At 39.8% G+C, this 20,091-nt stretch overlaps 1 protein-coding gene across 1 annotated transcript in view; it reads left to right on the top strand.

The window, feature by feature from the left end:
- CYTH3 (cytohesin 3) overlaps positions 1-20,091 on the top strand; it is a 69,294-nt gene that overhangs the window by 22,306 nt on the left and 26,897 nt on the right. The window contains exons 2-3 of the mRNA XM_081839955.1: positions 18,721-18,803; positions 19,875-19,939. Of these exons, the coding sequence (XP_081696081.1) occupies positions 18,721-18,803; positions 19,875-19,939 (148 nt within the window). The remainder of the gene's footprint in view (positions 1-18,720; positions 18,804-19,874; positions 19,940-20,091) is intronic.

The raw sequence follows: 20,091 nt of genomic DNA, 5'->3' as shown, positions 1-20,091 counted from the left end.
ACTGTACTTTGCAAGGAATTGCATGAGGGCATGTGATAATCTCTGGTCTGTAGGTTGCATTGTGACAGACCAAGGCGCATTCCAGTTGTTGCAAGTGGTGCAGAGATGTCCCATTCTGACTTACCATACCTCTCTCTTACGCCAAGCCTTGGGACCTGAACATCCCCAAGTGTAGGTCAAATCAAGTCACAAAGGATTTACAGCCCGATCATGGGAACTAGCATGCTGAGACAGTAGTTCATAAGTTGAAACATACAGTACTGACTCAGTGCGAATGATACAACCTCTCACACTTAACGCTGGAAAGCAACCCCAGCTCAGCAACTGGCATATGGCAACAACTACAGAACTTTTCTCCTGCCTGACACAGAAGCCCTATCCCCATGGAAAAACAGCTTGCCAGATATCATTGTAATTTGTGACCAAGTTTATCTAGTTTTGCGGGATAACTAACCTTTAAAAAAAATCTGTGTTAAATTGCTCGATACACTAAATTGCTTTTTACTGTTGTTGGAGGCTGGATGAAACTAGTTATCTAAATGAATTATGCGTAATTCTCAGAACTCTAATTTGGTGGGTGGGTGGACTTGGCACATGCATTCATTCATGGTGTTATATTTAAAAGTCCATATGGAGCTGATTATTTCCTCAGCTTTCTGTAGTAATTATTTTGCTTTTATTTTAAATAAGGCTCTTCTAGTATTTTAAAGCTCAAATTCAGAAAATATGTACATGCCTTTATATGTGCTAAAACAGGAAAATGTTGGATTACACGATGGAGAAATAAATTGATTAAAATGTAGGGAAATTTCTCTCACGCTTTTCTTGGCTCTTTGCATTATAAATGTAGCTCAAGATCACTGTGTATCTGGGAATAATGCAGGATCCAGCTGTATGGGTGGTTGTGTGTGTGTATGTGTATGGTTCAGTGGTGGTCAAGTCTAAGTCATGGTGTAAAAATTCACTACAGGAAAAAGGCAGGGTGGGAAAAAAATGACGCTGTGTAAAAATATTCAAGGAATAGCAACAGGAAGTTGGTGCCTCCATTTCAGGCTTGTTCTTCAAACCCCATGTTGAAATAATTAGATGCCAAAGCTTTCAAGTTTAGATGAGATTAAGAATAGGCGACTGTGAATTTTCATGTTTTCCTTCAAAATGAAATCATGTCTAGATAATAAAAAATTGATACATTTCCTGTCCCAGCCTTTCTCATTCTGAAGTCCATGTGATCCATTGCTTTCTTTGCCATCAGATAAATAACAGGGTTTTTAAAAGTTGAGTGTTTTGATGGAAACGTTTCCCAGTCTCCAAGATGCACGAACATTTTACTTTTTTGAACAAGGGGAGAAGGAAGAAGAAAAATGTGGGAAGCTGGATGAGGTTTAGAGTGGACAGAAAATGGTGGTGATGATGATAACTGCAATTATATTTTGTGTATCTTCTTTGTGGATACTTGTGCTCATGATAGTTTGAGGAGACATTTATACAATTTAGAAGTGTGGGCTTGTTCCCAGCAATAATTATTATTATTATGTTAAGTCTCAAGTTTGTTACTCTGCACCTGTTGCAATTTAACTTCTGAACAACTGTTAACATGACAGTAGATATAATTATTTTAAATAGATTTGAAAATGTGTTGAGTGTCTGCCTTTTGCGGTTTTGCAAATTGTGATAACTTGCTGCTTTGCCAGCTAGGGAAGAAGGAGAAAATTATTCCTACACCTCTTGAAAACTGTGGGAAACAGAATGTGAGGCTTTCCTTTTGCTATGTGCCATGAAAGCAGCCCACCTTCTGTCAATGAGCATGAAAGAACTCAGTCTATCCTTGATGATATAAGGCAGAGGTTTTCAACCTTTTTGAGTCCATGGATCCCTTGACCAATTACATTTTTTCTGCAGCACCCCTGTGGGGCTCTGGAACCCAGTTATGTCAGCCCTTGCCTGCAGAGTTGGCAGCCTCTCACCCTTTTTCAAACACCCTCCCTTATGGAGTGTTCCCTCAGCCTCCTCTCCTCTCCCCTGACCTTGGGAGTCACAGCCACACAAGCCTTTGAGAGACAGAGATGCAAGAGGTCATCAGAGGAGGGAAGGAAGGAAAGAGGGACAGAGGCCAGTGTTACCCATGGCATCCTGACCATTATTCAAGGCACCCCAGGGTGCCATGGCGTACTGGTTGAAAATCACTGGTGTAAGGGATTATCTCTACCTATACCAGATTAGGGTAATCATAGGAATAATGTGCAAGAAGTCCTGAATTCCCTCATAACATGTATAAAGTAACATAACGTGGTCAGGCAGCCCCTTCCTTACACTTGTAAGGAATTTTCTTTATCTCTCATATTTGGAGGTGAAAAAGTTCTGGGTTCCCTAGGATCCTTGGAGCCCATACCCCCAGATAGGTGAGATACAGAATACCAGCTTCTGTGTACCAGTAAGTGAGGAAGAGTTGCTCCGGGGCCCTGAGTAGGCTGTTCAGGGAGCAGGAACAGCTTCCTCTCTTCCACCTAGCCGCAATCCCTTTCTAGCTCTGATTGGAATTTATTTCCTTTATCCCAGAAGTATTCCAGTCTGAGCTTCCTGGGTCCAGGCTTACCACACTACACTGACTCTCAGGGAAAGGTGATAAATATTTTATCTAGTTACAGTGGTACCTCGGGTTAAGTACTTAATTCGTTCCGGAGGTCCGTTCTTAACCTGAAACTGTTCTTAACCTGAAGCACCACTTTAGCTAATGGGGCCTCCTGCTGCTGCTGCACCACTGGAGCACGATTTCTGTTCTCATCCTGAAGCAAAGTTCTTAACCTGAAGCACTATTTCTGGGTTAGTGGAGTCTGTAACCTGAAGCGTATGTAACCTGAGGTACCACTGTATTTCATAAAATTTATACACTGCTTGATAGTAAAAACAAAAACCCCTCAAAGGGGTTTACTGTCTTTTACTGTAATAATACATTCCCCGTTGATTGGGAAAAGGTATCTTCTTTCTCCAGACTTAAAGGAGCCATGCTTCTGCTCTCCATTTGTCTAGGAAGTTTTAACAGAACAAATAAATGGGGTTGTCTTTCTCAGCCCTTGGACAGTGTTAGAAACTGAGAAATGAAATGTAGGAGCTAAATGGCATCTTAAACCTAGCTTATGAGTGCAACAACAGAATGTCTAGGCAAACTTTTTAATAACAAGAATACAAAGCTGAAAATGAATGGACTGCAGCTAAAATCTTATGTTCATTTTTCACATGGTATAGTCCTCATCTGAAGACTTAAAAAAAAAAAAACCAAAGCAATGCTTCCCCTGTCCACCCCCCTAATTTTTTTAAGAGAGTAGCTGGAAGTGGGGAGGTAGAAAAAGGTCCTCCTTTCCTTTCTCTTTGCAGACAAGCCCTGGGTTCTCCCTACACCACCTTTCCTTCATATAAATCTATCTTTTTGGCACCACAATCAACACATATTAAAGGCCTACAACTGATGGCAGAGATACCCACCTTGAGAGTCCAGTTTGCAAACCTAAGACTTAAGGGTCCTTCAGTGATTCCACTCCAAAATTTGTTTCGATTTTAAGCATCACTGTGAGAGTCTGAGGTGTTGTTGTTTAGTCGTTTAGTCGTGTCTGACTCTTCGTGACCCCATGGACCAGAGAACTCCAGGCACTCCTGTCTTCCACTGCCTCCTGCAGTTTGGTCAGACTCATGTTTGTAGCTTCGAGAACACTGTCCAACCATCTTGTTCTCTGTCGTTCCCTTCTCCTTGTGCCCTCCATCTTTCCCAGCATCAGGGTCTTTCCCAGGGAGTCTTCTCTTCTCATGAGGTGGCCAAAGTATTGGAGCCTCAGCTTCAGGATCTGTCCTTCCAGTGAGCACTCAGGGCTGATTTCATTAAGAATGGATACGTTTGATCTTCTTGCAGTCCATGGGACTCTCAAGAGTCTCCTCCAGCACCATAATTCAAAAGCATCAATTCTTCGGCGATCAGCCTTCTTTATGGTCCAGCTCTCACTTCCATACATCACTACTGGGAAAACCGTGGCTTTAACTATACGGACCTCACCAACAAAGAGTCTGAGGTAGATAACGCCTTAACATGCACAACTTAAATCATCATACAGGTAGGTAGCTATGTTGGTCTGTCATAGTCAAAACAAAATAAAAAAAATCCTTCCAGTAGCACCTTAGAGACCAACTAAGTTTGTTGTTGGTATGAGCTTTCGTGTGCATGCTTAGTTGGCCTCTAAGGTGCTGCTGGAAGGAATTTTTTTATTAAATCATCATAACTAACTGGCCAGTATATTTCAAATTAAAAGCACATCATACATTAAAAGTACATTAAACAAGGCAACTAAGACCTAAGCAAAACATGTTGGGTTTAAAAGAGAAGAGAAGAGAAGAGAAGAGAAGAGAAGAGAAGAGAAAAGAGTTTTCAGGTCCCCAATCCATGCACCTTTTACTTGGGAGGAAGCCCCATTTAACTTGGTTAAGATTTACTTCCGACCAACAGCGGCAATTTTAATATTAAATATTAGGTGCAGTACTGCGCCCAGAGCTCAGAAACTGCTCACGTTTATGAAATTCCCTGTCACGAAACATGCCTAGAACAATGGGAGTTTCAAACGCTGCCCTTGGGATAAACTAACTGGACCCCCATATAGGAAACTGCAGTTTTATAGCTTGAAGTAAGTAATGGATGCGATGTCTACTTGACTACTGAAGCTCTTCACTCTTCTCAGTCAACAGATCATTGGGCTCTTTTGCCATTGCTGGCTGCTGAGATCTTCTGGCTTATAGAAATAATAGGGATAGCATGCATTAATGGGAGTGAAGTGAAGTGATTGTTTTGTGTGGGTCTCTGTAAATTGTCACTTTGAATTTCCATTAATTGCTATGGAAACAGTGCGAGCTGTTTTATATGAACCCATTCACTGTAGCATGGGAAATCATATGGAACTGCTACAACACCCTGCCAGACCATTTGTACAAACACTTAACTCTTTAAAGTGTTGTGCTAGAAAATTTATTCAAACTCAGAATAATTTTACAGTATTTTATTTTTAAAAGTACACTTCTTGTTTGCACTACCCACCAAAAACATAAATTAGCTTCAATTTTCTTTAGATCATGTTCTAATAGCTATGTTATTGGGTTCCCTTATGTTACCCCCCCCAAAAAAAGCCCCTGGAGTCTAAATCTGATCTTTTAGGAGTTCATAGCAATTTTAAATTGTTAAGATATTTTTTTAAACTTTCTAGATATAACAAAGGTTCCTTTATAAGTAGCATCATGGCCAGAGGCTGTTGCAGCTGTGGATTATGTGTTGAAATTTCTGTCATCAATATTCTTCCTGGCCGCTAAAACCTGCAGCTTTGATTTGTGCTAAAAAGTGTCTGAATGCCACTGATCTGTGTCCTCCCATCCCCCAACTTCTGAAAGTGTTGTGTTGGCTGGACTGAGCACTCCGCCCCAAGTCGGCATCAGAATGTGCTTAAGATCACAGTCCAACACCCTGATACTAAGCCATTGCACCATTATATCTGCTTTTGAAGTTCAAGCGTAATTATGTTGTTATGTAATGTCATGTTTGTTTTAGGCTGTGCTAGCACATCCATTAACACATCTAAATAGCAATTAGATGTTGTTGCACACTCCAGCATTGATATATTAGCTTTGAGTCTCAGGTCTGTTGGTGCCTTCTTGATTAAAATGGTACTCCCTCCCAGCTATTCCACAGTGCTGGGAGAAGGAATAGGTGATTTGGTGTCAAATTCATTTAGAAGTAACTCTTTTGTTTGTGTGAATTTGACGCCTCTGATCTTAAGAGGTCTTTCTTTGGAATGGCTTCACTCTGGGAAGTTTATATTATTAGAAAGAGAGGTGTCAACAAATGCCTTGATGCAAAAAAAAAAAAAAAAAAAAGCATCAAGGACGTGTTATTATAATGTGATAATTAATTTTAAGAGAAATACCTCTCATCTATCGGCAATACAGAGGTTGTTAGTGATAGTGATTATGCTTCCTTTTTTAGTGCCAGGTGTGTTTTTATTAACAGTGCTGTGTTTTTTTAAAAGTGAAGAGTGTTTTCTAGTATAAAGAAAATGGAACTTCCATTTGGTAACAGGGATATTCCAGTGGTATGTGTGACTATTATGAAAGTTCTGTGCTGCTGAGGGGAAAAACCATCTGGGGATTAGAGTATACAGAACGAGAATGAAACACGATGTCATGGAAAAACAGTGGAGTCCTGGGGGAAGGAGATTACAGGCATCTTACGGAGATGAAAAATAACATGTGCCAATGGCAACACACAGTCCTTTTAATTTTTCTACAAAAATTTACATTCCTTTCTCCCTCTGAGATGCATTATAAATATCAATCACTATCTTAAGCAGGACTGGATTTCCTATAGCCAGTCTCTGTTTTCGACTGAGCTTAAATTCTTTTTGTTTTGTTTTGTTTAACATACCAGAAGATTTCCCCCCTTGTGTTTCAATTTCTGTTTTGAAATATATATATTTTTGGTATGAGGCAGGTCCCACCCACTTTTGTAACATGTGGTACTAATATCTTATTGGCCTCTGTTTATATTATTGCAAGGCATTTTCCCTTTTTCATGGCTGAAACATTACTTTTATTTTATTCTTTGCTTTTCTGAAGAAAAAAAGCTCAGCTAGGAATCTCTCAAAGGTGCTTTATGTTGGAACTGGATGAAAAAGGTTTTATTGCTTATCTTCCCATTCCTTATTCAGACTGTAAAATTCAGTTGGGGTGATCGTATCTTATATGCTCAAATACATTTGAATTTTCTTTGTCCTCAGGAGGAGAAGCTTGGCAAAGGACCAGACTATTTTCATTTTTCATTTTCTTTTCCATATGGAGTTTGTATTGTTGTAGCAATATAATTAATGTTTCATTTTGGAAGATTTGGGTTGTTATGGCTCTGAATTAGATGCTTTGTAAGATCATTTACAATGTGATGCCTTTATCTCAGGCAGCTTAACATGCTGAAGTCAGCAGATGACAATTTAACTAATGGACTTTGCTCAGAATTGCAACTAATGGCTTTAGTGTCTTTTACTCTTCATGTAGTATATCTGAAGTAGAAACATGTGAAGCTGCCTTATATTGCATCTTCTGTAAACAGAAGCATGACTATACCCATTATTACCTTTGCAGTACAGCACTGGAGGCCATATTCCTTCTTCTTACTTAAAAAATCATCTTATATTGAATGAAACTTTCTAGCTCTCTGTATTACACAGCATACTGTCAAATGCCTTCTTGAAATGAGTTGTATTGCTTTGCAGGGCAAAGTTCATTGTTTGCTTCTGTTCTCTGTAGTTTTTGTTCTTAGTTTGGTAGTTCAATAAAGCCAAAATTTTCTTTCTATCTTTTTTCTTTTAAAAAATAATTTATTTATAACATAGTCTACAACAACTCATACGTACAAACAAATCCACAACCATTGACAATTTAATTATCAAAATTAAACTCCTATCCCCTTACATAAAAAAATAAAAATAAAAGACTTCCTTTATCCTGTAAATGGCCTCCTTATTGTATACTGTTTCGTTTATATGTGATTATTACAATTATGACTTTAAAAACTGCAAAGTCTTCTGTAGAAATTAATCGAAACAAGTCCAGGTATATATTTTGGGGCACTGTTTGGTAAAGTATTCTCTGCATTTCCCCCATTATTTTTGTAATTCTTGTCTGGGTTATCCTCTAATTGTCTCTGTTAATCTGGCCAGTTCAGTATAATCTAATAATTTATCCTGTCATTCACAAATTCTTTCTTCCAATTTCTGGCAAATCCAAAATTTTCTTTTCTTTTACATCCCTGTTATACCCATGACACAACAAACTTGACAAGCAATGTTTAATGCAGTTACAGATAGGTAGCCGTGTTGGTCTGCCATGGTCAAAACAAAATAAAAAAATTCCTTCCAGTAGCACCTTAAAGACCAACTGAGTTAGTTATAGGTATGAGCTTTCGTGTGCATGCACACTTCTTCAGGTATCTGAAGAAGTGTGCATGCACACGAAAGCTCATACCTATAACTAACTCAGTTGGTCTTTAAGGTGCTACTGGAAGGAATGTTTAATGCAGCTTAAGAAAAGCAACCCAGGAAATCATAAGTTCATTTTTGGAAAGGAAAAGGTTGTGTGCGTTATAAACTTATCAGTAATTTCCCCCAATACAGCACCCACTTTTTCAAGGACCCGCGCCCCCTCCCCCCGTTGTATCCAACTAAATTCTAGGAATAGATCCAGTGAATTGAATGAAGCTAACTATATCCTTTCATTTCATTGGCTTTGCTCTCAGTATGACTAAAGTTGGATACACAACCCATTATATTTCCCAAATTTGTTGACTTCTGGATGCTCTAGTCACACAGTTTGCAAATCAAAATCCTCATAACTTTATTTTTACATATAATACCTTGGTGATCTGATAATTCATGAGTAGCTAAAGGGCATTTTTAAAAATTCTGGAATGTTGCCTTAGTACTGCGCCTAAGATTTCAGATAAAACTGCCACTGCTGGAAGGAAAGGAGGACTTTTTTCCGCCTCCCCACTCTTAGCCACTCTCTGAAGGCTGGAGAAGGGACCCTTATAAGAATATTATGGGAGTGGGCAGGGGAAGCATGGCTTTGGTTTGTTGTTGTTGTTGTTGTTTTGAAGTCTTCAGATGAGGACTAGAACATGTGCAAAATGAACCTAAGATTTTAGCTGCAGTTCATTCATTTTCAGCTTTGCATTCTTGTTATTAAAAAGTTTGCCTAGACGTTCTGTTGTTGCACCCATAACCTAGGTTTCAGGTGCCATTTAACTCCAAGCTTTCATATCTTGCTTTCTAACACTGGCTTAGAACTATGTTTAAGCTTCTTCAAGGATAAGAAAGGAAAGGCAAAGTTAAAATGCAAAAGAGTAGCACTGATGAAACAGGGCTGTGTTTGAGCTAATGTATCTTCCGCTTAAAGTTTACAAATATAAGAGCTGGAAGACATGCACAAACTGGGTTGGATGATAAATCTGGGTTGATCATTCTAGGAACTGTACATCTACAAATTGCCTGAAACAGGCAAGGCGTCCCAAAGTATGAAGCAATCAGTATTTATGGATACAAAACAAGAAGGTGGGGGCAAACTCTGTCCTGACTTAATAGCATGTAGAGAGCTCTCTGTGCATGCACTTATAAACATGAATATCTCAATAGATGTTTGAATGGATGCATCTGGGCCAGGGGAGGAGCTGGCTGTGAAATAGGGAAAAAACCTCCATACACCTCTGCTTGGTGCTAAATAAATGGATTTCATATTTGTCAGGGAAATAATATTCTGTGGATTATCTAAATACATAAATGAGGTGGTAGCAGTTGTAGTAGCTCATCTTCTATATCCTTTGGCTGTACCAGTCTTACCCAATGGGCACCAGCCACTACTGGATTGCCTGACATGTTGACTGTGCTCTTGCTACCACCTGCAGTCTTGTTGGGTAGAAACATAGTGCATTGGTGTTGCCGGTGCATGTCAGTGGAGGGAGTGTGGAGACACAGATGTGGTACATATGAAGTTGCCTTATGGCAAATCACACCATTCTAGAGTAAGTTCTCTAAGATTCCAAAGTCTGTCTTTCAGCTGATGGAATAATCGTAGATCAGTTTGCAGTGCACAGTGCAAGCTGGTCTTTGACCGTAGTAAATTATCTGTCTATCTATTCAGTATGTTTTGCTTCTATCTAGTTATGACAATTGCTCTGGAAAGCAACATGGAAGGCATTACTCTTAAAATTGCTTTTGAGTAAATTTACAGAGGCAGCATAATGAGTTACTGTGCCAGATAAGTAAAAAATCTTCACAAACAAGTAGATTTTAATTTAATGTAATACCGCTTTTGGTGCCTGCACACTCATGCCTCATTGGTGGAAGTAATCCTGCCATATGCAGGATTAATGGTTGTTCTAGCTTAAATGATTATTTGAAAACTTTCCACCACAAAACTCATTTTATTAGAAAGCCCTTAGTGTGCCCTCATTCAGCTAATCCCTTTAATCCAATTATAAATATTAAACATGCCTAATAAGGTCTCAAGAGAAATAATATCTGAACTATGATTTTAAAAAGCTACCTGTATTTTGTATTTGAGTTAATTTTGTCACTACTGTAGCAATATAATCTCACTAAAAGCTACAGAATATTGTTTGGCCCCTGCACACCACTATATAGCAACATGATGGCATGAAGTGCTTATTAGCATTTACTTTTTCAGCATGATACTTTGCTGAATATCTTCTGGTTTGTCTGTTTTATTTGTAGGACAAATGCTCTCTCTGACTGAGAAAGAGGTCCTATACTTCTCCTTTCACCCAGATTTCATACAGTGGCCCCTTGCAGTGTCACATTTCAGAGTAGGGGTGAGGAATCTCAGGGCAAATGTGCCCATCCAGGCCTGTCTGTTTAGTCCTCTGGCACTCCCCGGACCATGCCTCCATCACAGGTCACACACCCCTTACTAGCTCTACTCAGCCTCCCCACTTAGTGATTTTACATGGCTGTTGTGTATTGTTGCGCTTTTGTGTTGTCAGCTGCCCTGTGATCCTTGGATGCAGGGTGGCATAGAAATTTGATAAATAATAGAAATAAAATAAAATAATCCCATGAATGTGCATGTTGCTCTCTTGTCATTTTGATCCTTTTTCCAAACCGTTCTTGGATACAATTGTGTATGTCAAATTGGATTCACTTGCTGTCTGTAGATACACGAAACTCGCTGACAGGAATTCAATATTGCATTGTGAGAGCAGTTATCCAATACATGTTAAAAGGAATGTACCTGTTGGACAGTTTTTGCAGTTGAGGCAGAACTGTAGCAAGGTGGAGCCGTATAATAATCGTTCTTCTGAATAACGTTGTGGTTAAATTGGTTAAATTGGCAGCAGCTTGACAGGGTTTGCTTGGGGACAGGGTGTCTAGCCCATCAACTGGTCAGCTTGGTGTCGTTACCTGGAAAGCTCCTAGGATAAACAGTTTGTCTGTGAGCAAGTCATGCCAGATAAATATAATTTTCCCCCAATAGTTACAAACTTGGTGGATCAGGGGAATGCTGTAGATATTTCAGTAAGGCTTTTGGCAAAGCCCCCATGATCTTCCTGCAGAGAAGCTGGTAAAATGTGGGCTAGACAAGGTAACTGTTAGGTGGATTTGTAGTTGCTTGACTGACCAAACCCAAAGAGTGCTCAGTTCCTCCTCATCCTGGAAAAAAGTGACAAGTGGGGTGCTTGCTTCAGGGTTTTGTCCTGAGCCCGTTGTTGTTCAATGTCTTTCTAAACAATTTGGATGAAGACGTTGAGGGGATGTTCATCAAATTTGCAGATGACACCAAACTGGGAAGGGTAACTAATGATGAAGGAGACCCTGTTCTTTGTGTCTTCCACAGCAGAGATTAGGAGGGCAGTAACATGAGAAAGAGTGTCACCACCAAGAATGTCCTATCTGTGAAATTTGCTCTGCCTTTACTGTAGAAACATCTGAGAGAAGGCTTAAGATATAGTGAGTGAATAATTTATTGGGGTGTGTGTGTGTGTTTTACCTGGTAAAAATCTTCCCATCTAATAATTACCATACTAACCCTGAATGGGACATGAAGAGTGTGGGAAAAACTTGGAGGAAATTGCATCAATCTTATGTAATACTGTGATTCAGCCTGTAAGGATGTGAGTGTGTGGGCAACAAACAGAAATTGGAAGGTAGAAAACTTGAATAGTTTCTGGTAGTGCAACATGGTGTGTTTACATCCCCAGACCAAAATTGTGCTTCTAAAAGATGGAAAATAAAATACGAGAATGCCTGCTTGAAGGGGATTCCAGAGGACTTTACAAAATTAGACTGTGTATGTCAGGCCCTCTGTAACTAGCAGCATCTGTATACTATGGCAGTCATCCAAAGGGTCTGTGGACCTTTTACACACATGACTTCCTGCTCTCCTCTGTGAGAAGGGAAGCTGTGCAGAGGAGTGCTGATTCTGCTAAGAATTATAAATACACAGTTTGCTTAAAACCCTGTAGTAGTTAGAAAAGTAGGTGGCTGAAGATGAACTTGTGATCTGCTGTAAACTGCAGTAGACGGGCTTTGTGTGAGATAGATTTCTGGAACTGAGCCACTGATTTTTAGAACAGCTTAACCTTTATTTTATTACATTTATATCCTGTATTTCTTCCACCATGGAATATTTGAGTTGGGGGAGTAAAAAGGCTTGAATATTTGCTTAAATAGGTCCCATTAATCCTGGTCAGGAACACCTTGAACTTGAAGCTCCAAGGGAGCTGCTGCTTCAGCAGGGAAGCAGCTCAGACTTCAGTCTCATATAGGAATTGAAGGTTTTACCTGTTGGTTGCTCTCAGCTAGTCATAGATCTAGACACCTGCTAACTCCTCCACCTGAATGCCTGACTCACTAGCTTTTGTCTTGTGAGCCTGGAGGTGAAGGATAAGGTCTGAGAGCCAAAAAGGAACCTAGGCAAGGCAATTGGTGTGGAGACTTCAGGTCCCAGGGTGGAAATGTCTAGATCGGCTGACTCCTCAACATTGTGGGAGATAGAGATCTATTGGGGTGGTGATGGTCTTGCTGCCTGCTCATCTTCCAAGGAGTCCCCAGGTTTCAGTTCTGGACAGGGGTGAACCTTGACAAATATTCTGCTGGGATTGTTTGTATTGAAAAATATTGCCCCACAATGAAATCTGACCACGAATCTATCATTGTAGGAATTTTTTGTGAGATCCTAGGAAGCTTACAAGTGATGAACTCCTTATTTATAAATGTTATATGGAAGTTGGGAAAGATTCTAGTGATTAAGTAGAAAAGTTGTGTGTATGTGTGTGTAGAACAGTGGACACAAGAAAAGCTGTTCGGAATAATGGACTAGGCCGGTCAGTTTAGTTTTTCCAGTTGTGTTTGTAATAGGTATTGACTTGAAAATTACCATGCTATTCAATCCACTGCGCCCCCCCCCCCAATATCATACAAGCTTTTTACTGGAATATAGAGCAGGCATTTTTGTAATGAGAACATGCGTCTTAACAAAAAACAGAATACCATTCTGTATTTTACTGAAAATGACTGACTACACTCTGGAACCTTTTAAAGTGCCTTTATTACTGGGATTGTGTGCTTAATTGTCACATGATACCATGTCAATGCTACTGGTCTGTCTCTTGACAAGAAGCAAACTTGTTGACAGCACCCGTTTTTACATCTCTTCTGAGGTGGAAGTACTAGTCCAGATTTTTCACAAAGCTGGGCTTTGGGGCTTGCAAATGGGCATCATCTTTGAAACTGTTCCAAACAAAATTCTGTGACTGGAACTTAATCTGCTAAAGAAGTACACTGACTGCTAATAAAGACATAAATGGAAATTTAGTTCCATAACTTTCAGTCCTCGGTTTAGCTTTATACATTAACTTTAAAAAACCCTGGCATGGCCTGCAAGTAAATTACCCAGACTTTGCATGGAGGAAGAGACCCTGAAGTGACCTATGGGGAGACTGTTGGCTTGGTTTAATTCAGGTATCTGTGCAGTGTGGTGGCCTGCCCTCTGTCTAGGATGGTGCAAGGTCCAAAGTCTGGCGGAGGGTTGAGGACACTGATAATCTGACGTTTTTTCTGCCTAGCTGTACTCTCTCTGTCTATTCTTTACAGGAAGTAAAAAGTAGTAGGCACTTCTCTCAGTGTAGAAAGTAGAGCCCCTCAAATATTGGAACCTGTGTTGTTTTATCTTTATGATTTAGAGTTGGGGGTAATGAGGGAGGTAACAAAATTTGCTGATGATACTGAATTGTTCAGGGTTGTTAAAAAGGGATTGCGAGGCACTCCAAAGGGTATCTTCAGACCGAGTGAATAGAGAGTAAAATGGCAAATGCAATTCAGTGTAAAGTGGTTCACTTTGGGACAAAAGATCCTAATTTCACTTATATGCTAAGCAGGTCTGACAGTGACTGCCTAGGAATGATAACTTGGGGTTGTAATGGATAGTTTCTTGAAGATGTTGACCCAGTGTGTGGTGGCTATAAAAAGGTGTATTGCAAATGAGGGATACTTAGGAAAGGGATTGAAAATAAAACTGCCAACTGACGTACTATGTTTTTTAAAAAGGAAAGCATTGTTCTGTTAGTCATATAATTTGCATTTATATGCAAAGACACTGAGTGGGGCATACACATCATGGGCCATGCTATCTGTGTTGCTTGTCCTGCTGGCGAAAGTTCACTTAAGGAAAGAGGAGTAAAGGTCAGCGGTTCAGGAAGAGTTGATTGGGAGCTTTCAAAGAGTCTTCAAGCAATTTTCTTCTAAAACTATCTTATTGAGGTTAGCCTTTCCTCACTATTCTTTGAAACCCATCTTTAAAATAGCCCTTACTGTGGATGGTTCTGGTTATCATAAACGAAATGTGAATTAACCAATAGATTTTGCATTTTCTTGCGTAGAACGAAGTTGAAACAAATTGTTTCATGTGCCCTGGTAAGTGACTTTTTGTATGCTCTGGCACAAAAAGAAATGGAAACTTCTTTTGTAACTGTACCATGATGACATCAAGGTATGCTTCAGCTGCTTGCTCAGTTGTGCTGAAACTGTTGCCCTGTGCAGGAAATCTTTTGTTTTCTTTCTTTTTTCTTAAAAAAGTGACCTTTCCATCCATGCACTTCCTACACAAAGCAGTGGACTACAAAAATGTTAGGAATTTGATAGTTAGAAAACAGTTTTTAGCTTTATTATTATTATTATTATTATTATTATTAAAAATGCTTAATATTAGAGGCTTTGTTCATCTATGGAAATCTTTATTGGTGTATATTTCAGTATTGTTTTAAGAAGCTGTCCATGCTGTAGCCTTCTGGTGTCTTGAGGCAGTTCTCTTTAGAACACATCCTCAGTGCCATGTCACAAAAAGTCTGTGGATGATTTAAGGTATGTAGAAATGACATATGACAGCAGAGATGGATGGGTGACTTCTTGTTACCCCCACAGACATGGAACCCGGGGCATACCGCCCCCCCCCCCGCCCCGTTGTGACACCGCTACTGCATGGTTTAGTAGCATTTTGGGTAGCGGTATTTTTAGAATAATGGGTGGCAATATGAATCAGAAGTGAATCAGAATAAAACAGTGACCCATTTGGGTGGAGGTTACCTTTCCTCTTCCTAATTTCAGAGGAAATATGCCTACACTAGCATGTTTTATTTCCTCTTCTCATTGCACCTGTTTTTGTGTGTGTGTGTTTTTTTTTTTTAACAGTGTTGTTCCACAGAACACTGAATTCTAGAGCAGACCACCAACAGAGTTAAGATTTTGTTGTGTTACACTGCACCAAAACTCAGACAGTAGCAAACCCTTGTGTTGCATGACTAGAAGCTTTGTCACTTACAGCTTAGTTGCATAATTTGGGTCTCATACCATAATGTCTTCTCATAATTTCAGCTCTTTTGCCTAGTTTCTTTGTTTCTTTGGCTATAGTTTCCAAATCCTATGATGTGTAAATGCTCTCCTTCGTATGGGTTTTCCCCACACCAGAGTCAGTGATCTTGATGGTGGTGCAGTGATGGGTTGAGAAGTACCTACATGATCTGGAAATGTTACCCATAATTATATGGGAGCTGACTACAGGACAGTGACAGACATGTCCCCCAATTCAATGAAACACAACAGAAAATAGTAGTTTTAAATTCCACATCCCATCTGTGGAATGTTCTCCCCAGGGAAGTTAGCCTGTTGCCTTCATTATACACCTTTAGGCACCAGGCAAAAACATTCCTTTTTAACCAGGCCTTTGGTTGATTTGATTGACATTGTATGCCCTTATAAATTGCTGTTCTTTTTTTGGGGGGGTGTTATTGGGTTGTTGTTTTTTTGATTATATATATATTGTGGTTTTATAGTTTGATTTTGTTCTGTGAACCGCTCTGAGACCACTGGGTATAGATTGGTATATAGATTCAATGAATAAATGAATGAATAATTTAAATATCATCACATGAGAAGGAAAAAGCATCCATGTTTGCAAACCTATTTAAAATGGAGGACTTTTATACTCAAGATTTTCCAGTCATTGCTGTGAGTTGACTTTTTTTTAAAGGTGTGGTTGTGGATAACTAAACTGCATATTGTTCTGTCATGGTATTTCCTTGCAGTTTAGAATATATATATATATATATATATATATATATATATATATATATATAAAGAAGAGTAAATTTGATTAGTTGGCAATACTCGTTATGTTTTATGGTTGATATTCCTAATTCAAATCCACTGAGTGGTAGCATAGTCAAGACCGCATTTTACCAGCTTCTTTATTCTTGTAAAGAAGCTGGTAAAATGCGGTCTTGACTATGCTACCACTCAGTGGATTTGTAACTGGCTGACTGACCGAACCCAAAGGGTGCTCATCAATGGTTCCTCTTCATCCTGGAGAAGAGTGACTAGTGGGGTGCCACAGGGTTCTGTCTTGGGTCCGGTCTTATTCAACATCTTTATCAACGATTTGGATGATGGACTCAAGGGCATCCTGATCAAATTTGCAGATGACACCAAACTGGGAGGGGTGGCTAACACCCCAGAGGACAGGATCACACTTCAAAACGACCTGGACAGATTAGAGAACTGGGCCAAAACAAACAAGATGAATTTTAATAGGGAGAAATGTAAAGTATTGCACTTGGGCAAAAAAAATGAGAGGCACAAATACAAGATGGGTGACACCTGGCTTGAGAGCAGTACATGTGAAAAGGATCTAGGAGTCTTGGTTGACCACAAACTTGACATGAGCCAACAGTGTGACGCGGCAGCTAAAAAAGCCAATGCAATTCTGGGCTGCATCAATAGGAGTATTGCATCTAGATCAAGGGAAGTAATAGTGCCACTGTATTCTGCTCTGGTCAGACCTCACCTGGAGTACTGTGTCCAGTTCTGGGCACCACAGTTCAAGAAGGACACTGACAAACTGGAACGTGTGCAGAGGAGGGCAACCAAAATGGTCAAAGGCCTGGAAACGATGCCTTATGAGGAACGGCTAAGGGAGCTGGGCATGTTTAGCCTGGAGAAGAGGAGGTTAAGGGGTGATATGATAGCCATGTTCAAATATATAAAAGGATGTCACATAGAGGAGGGAGAAAGGTTGTTTTCTGCTGCTCCAGAGAAGCGGACACGGAGCAATGGTTCCAAACTACAAGAAAAAAGATTCCACCTAAACATTAGGAAGAACTTCCTGACAGTAAGAGCTGTTCGACAGTGGAATTTGCTGCCAAGGAGTGTGGTGGAGTCTCCTTCTTTGGAGGTCTTTAAGCAGAGGCTTGACAAGCATATGTCAGGAGTGCTCTGATGGTGTTTCCTGCTTGGCAGGGGGTTGGACTCGATGGCCCTTGTGGTCTCTTCCAACTCTATGATTCTATGATTCTAATTCTTTTGTTATTTATATTCAGAATACCAAGTATTCTGAATGCTTCCAACTGGTGTTTATTTAGTATTGAGAGTAGCTTCAGTAGTGGTCAAATACATTGAAGAAGAGACAAAAATATTTATTTTTTAAAAAGTAACATTTGCTGCTTCTTTTTATCCAGTTTTCTAAATGTTTGTGTTTTTAGATAAGCAAAAAGCATTTGCTGTATAAATGACTTCATTTATCACACTTTACCGTTAATGTGGAAAAAGTAAAGTTGCTAATTATTTCAGTATTTGTCTATCATGAAGTCTGAGGCACGAACTGCTTTTATCATTTTTTTAAAGCAAACAGTTTCCAAATTACCCTGTGCTGTACCTCCTCATTGAAAAGATGTGTTAGTTCAGTTGTTAAGTTGACAGTGTTGAATTATGTATGGAAAAATGTGGCAGCCTGAAGGTGTTTACTTTTAGACTAATACTTCCCCTAAATGACAAAAGCTTCTCTTCACAAGAAAACATATTATAAATATGCTTTGTTATGTCAGAACTAGCACAAACTGTGGTTAGCTTTAATGATGGTTTGTTCAGACGAGCCAATTTCACATTAAAATTTTAAAATCCTGGGTTGTATAGTGAAAACTAATTACAGTTTCCAGTTCAGACATAATGACAAATAACAATTAATTAAAAATAGGGGGCTGTATCCAACCAATTTTTATTGTCTCCATTAATTTCAGTGGGTATGCTTGGATGCAACTCAACAGCATATGCTCTTTACCGCCTAATATATATGAGGGCAGTGGGGTGGGGGGAGTGGGAAGCAGGTTTATGCATGCAACAAAAAACTATGGCTTAATGTAATTGCTGAACAAATTTGCTGGTTCCTACTGGTTCACGAAGTGCTATTTCAATCCCTTTGCTGGCTGTACTTTACTTGAGGCACAACTGAGGATAAAACAGATTTAAAAGAGAACCAAGATGAAGGAAGACTTTAATGCCCTTTGATTACTGGAATGATGCTTGTAATATGAATGTAATACACAATAGAATGGAAAGCAGTTTACTTTTCATAATGTGAAAACTATCTGTCATTCATACTGAAACCCTGAGACAATTGCATTTGTTAGTTAATACCAAGTTCTGTATACTGGCACCACTATTTTCTCCAAAGTTGGTCATTAAGAATGTTGTCTGTGCTTTCTTGGCACAAACTCTGTTGATGTGAATGAGACTTTTACTTGTGAAACATGAAGTACCAGAGTATAAAGCAATTATACATAATTGTGTGTGTTTTCCCCTCCAGTGCCTGATGATCTTTCTGTAGAAGAGAGAGAAGAGCTTTTCAATATTCGCCGTAGAAAAAAAGAATTAATTGATGATATTGAGGTAAACATTTTCCTTAAATCAAAATGTCGGTTGCTCTGAAATTAATGGTACGAACTGTGTATTGAGTTGTAAAACACTATGGTAGCTTTTTACCAGTCTGAAGAGATTAATTACCAATAATTGCTATTAGAATTAGGTGTTCCAAGTGCTGTACCTCTGCAGAAATTGATGTCATAGTTGTTGGCATCCATCTGTCTCAAGAGACAATTGAGAGCACCTCCGGGGGTGAAGTCAAATCACTGCATTATAGCACATAGTGACCTCCCCGGCGCGCAAGCCTGGGCAGTGTGCATGGGGGTCCTGGGCTGCCCACACGATAAGACCTCCCTTTTGGTCTGACTGATGTGGTCCAAAGGAAAGCTGAGCAATACGTTTGGCACCAGCTTGGCTGCAGTAGTTGCTGGAAGGAGGCATACAAGGCCCCATCCAACTTTTTTGGGATTCCACTCCGGATTTGTGTAGGGTTTACTCCTTACTCTTTTCTTTTCTTGAAGATATCCCACAAGACAGCAGAGGTTTAGGATCAGAGTTTTCCTTCTCCTACATGGGCTATCTTCCCAGCTTGACAAGCCCCATCTGCCCCTTACTTCCCTCTACATGTGCAGAAACTGCCTTCTTGACCATTGGACCCACAATTGGTCTTATGCGCTCAATCTGGTGGAGCCCTGTCTTCTCATGCAGGGGAAGGCCCTAACTCACTGAGGGTTTGAGACCCATTGGCTATCAGCCAGTCAAAACCATTTGCTAGGTGTGGCTGTTGTTGCATGCTGACAGCTTCTAGGAGCCACATGTGAGAACTGAGTGCAGGGTGAGGACCAAAGGGGGACAAACTACCCCAGAAGGAGCACGAGGTGTCCCCCACCAGAGGTACTACCCCTCCCCTAACACCTCATACACCCAAATGTCATAGTGGTGTGTGAATAGTATGATATTGCAGGTAAATACACCAGAGCAGACTTTTGTGATAGGATTGTTGCTCTGTTTCTAAATTCAAAAAGAAGCCAGTGAAATCCACCTATTTTTTGGAAAAGCTGTTTAATGTTCGCTTGTATTCTTCTCTCATTTTTGCAGCGGTTAAAATTTGAAATAGCAGAGGTTATGACTGAAATCGATAACTTGACAAGTGTAGAGGAAAGGTAAGCTGACTTTGTCACATGTGTGCTTTATGGAAAAGCAGCATTCTGTTGCTTCAGCTTTTTTGAGGGCCTTGCAGAAATAGCCTAACTTCCAGCAGAGACCTTGATCATCTTCTCGGCCCCTATGTACTGCCTGTATTCAAGGGGGGGGG

Source organism: Podarcis erhardii, assembly GCF_964252035.2.
Source record: "Podarcis erhardii genome assembly, chromosome: 14".
NCBI classification, from domain to species: Eukaryota; Metazoa; Chordata; class Lepidosauria; order Squamata; family Lacertidae; genus Podarcis; species Podarcis erhardii.
Note: the sequence above shows the minus strand (reverse complement) of the source record. Positions and strands in the feature narration are given on the sequence as shown.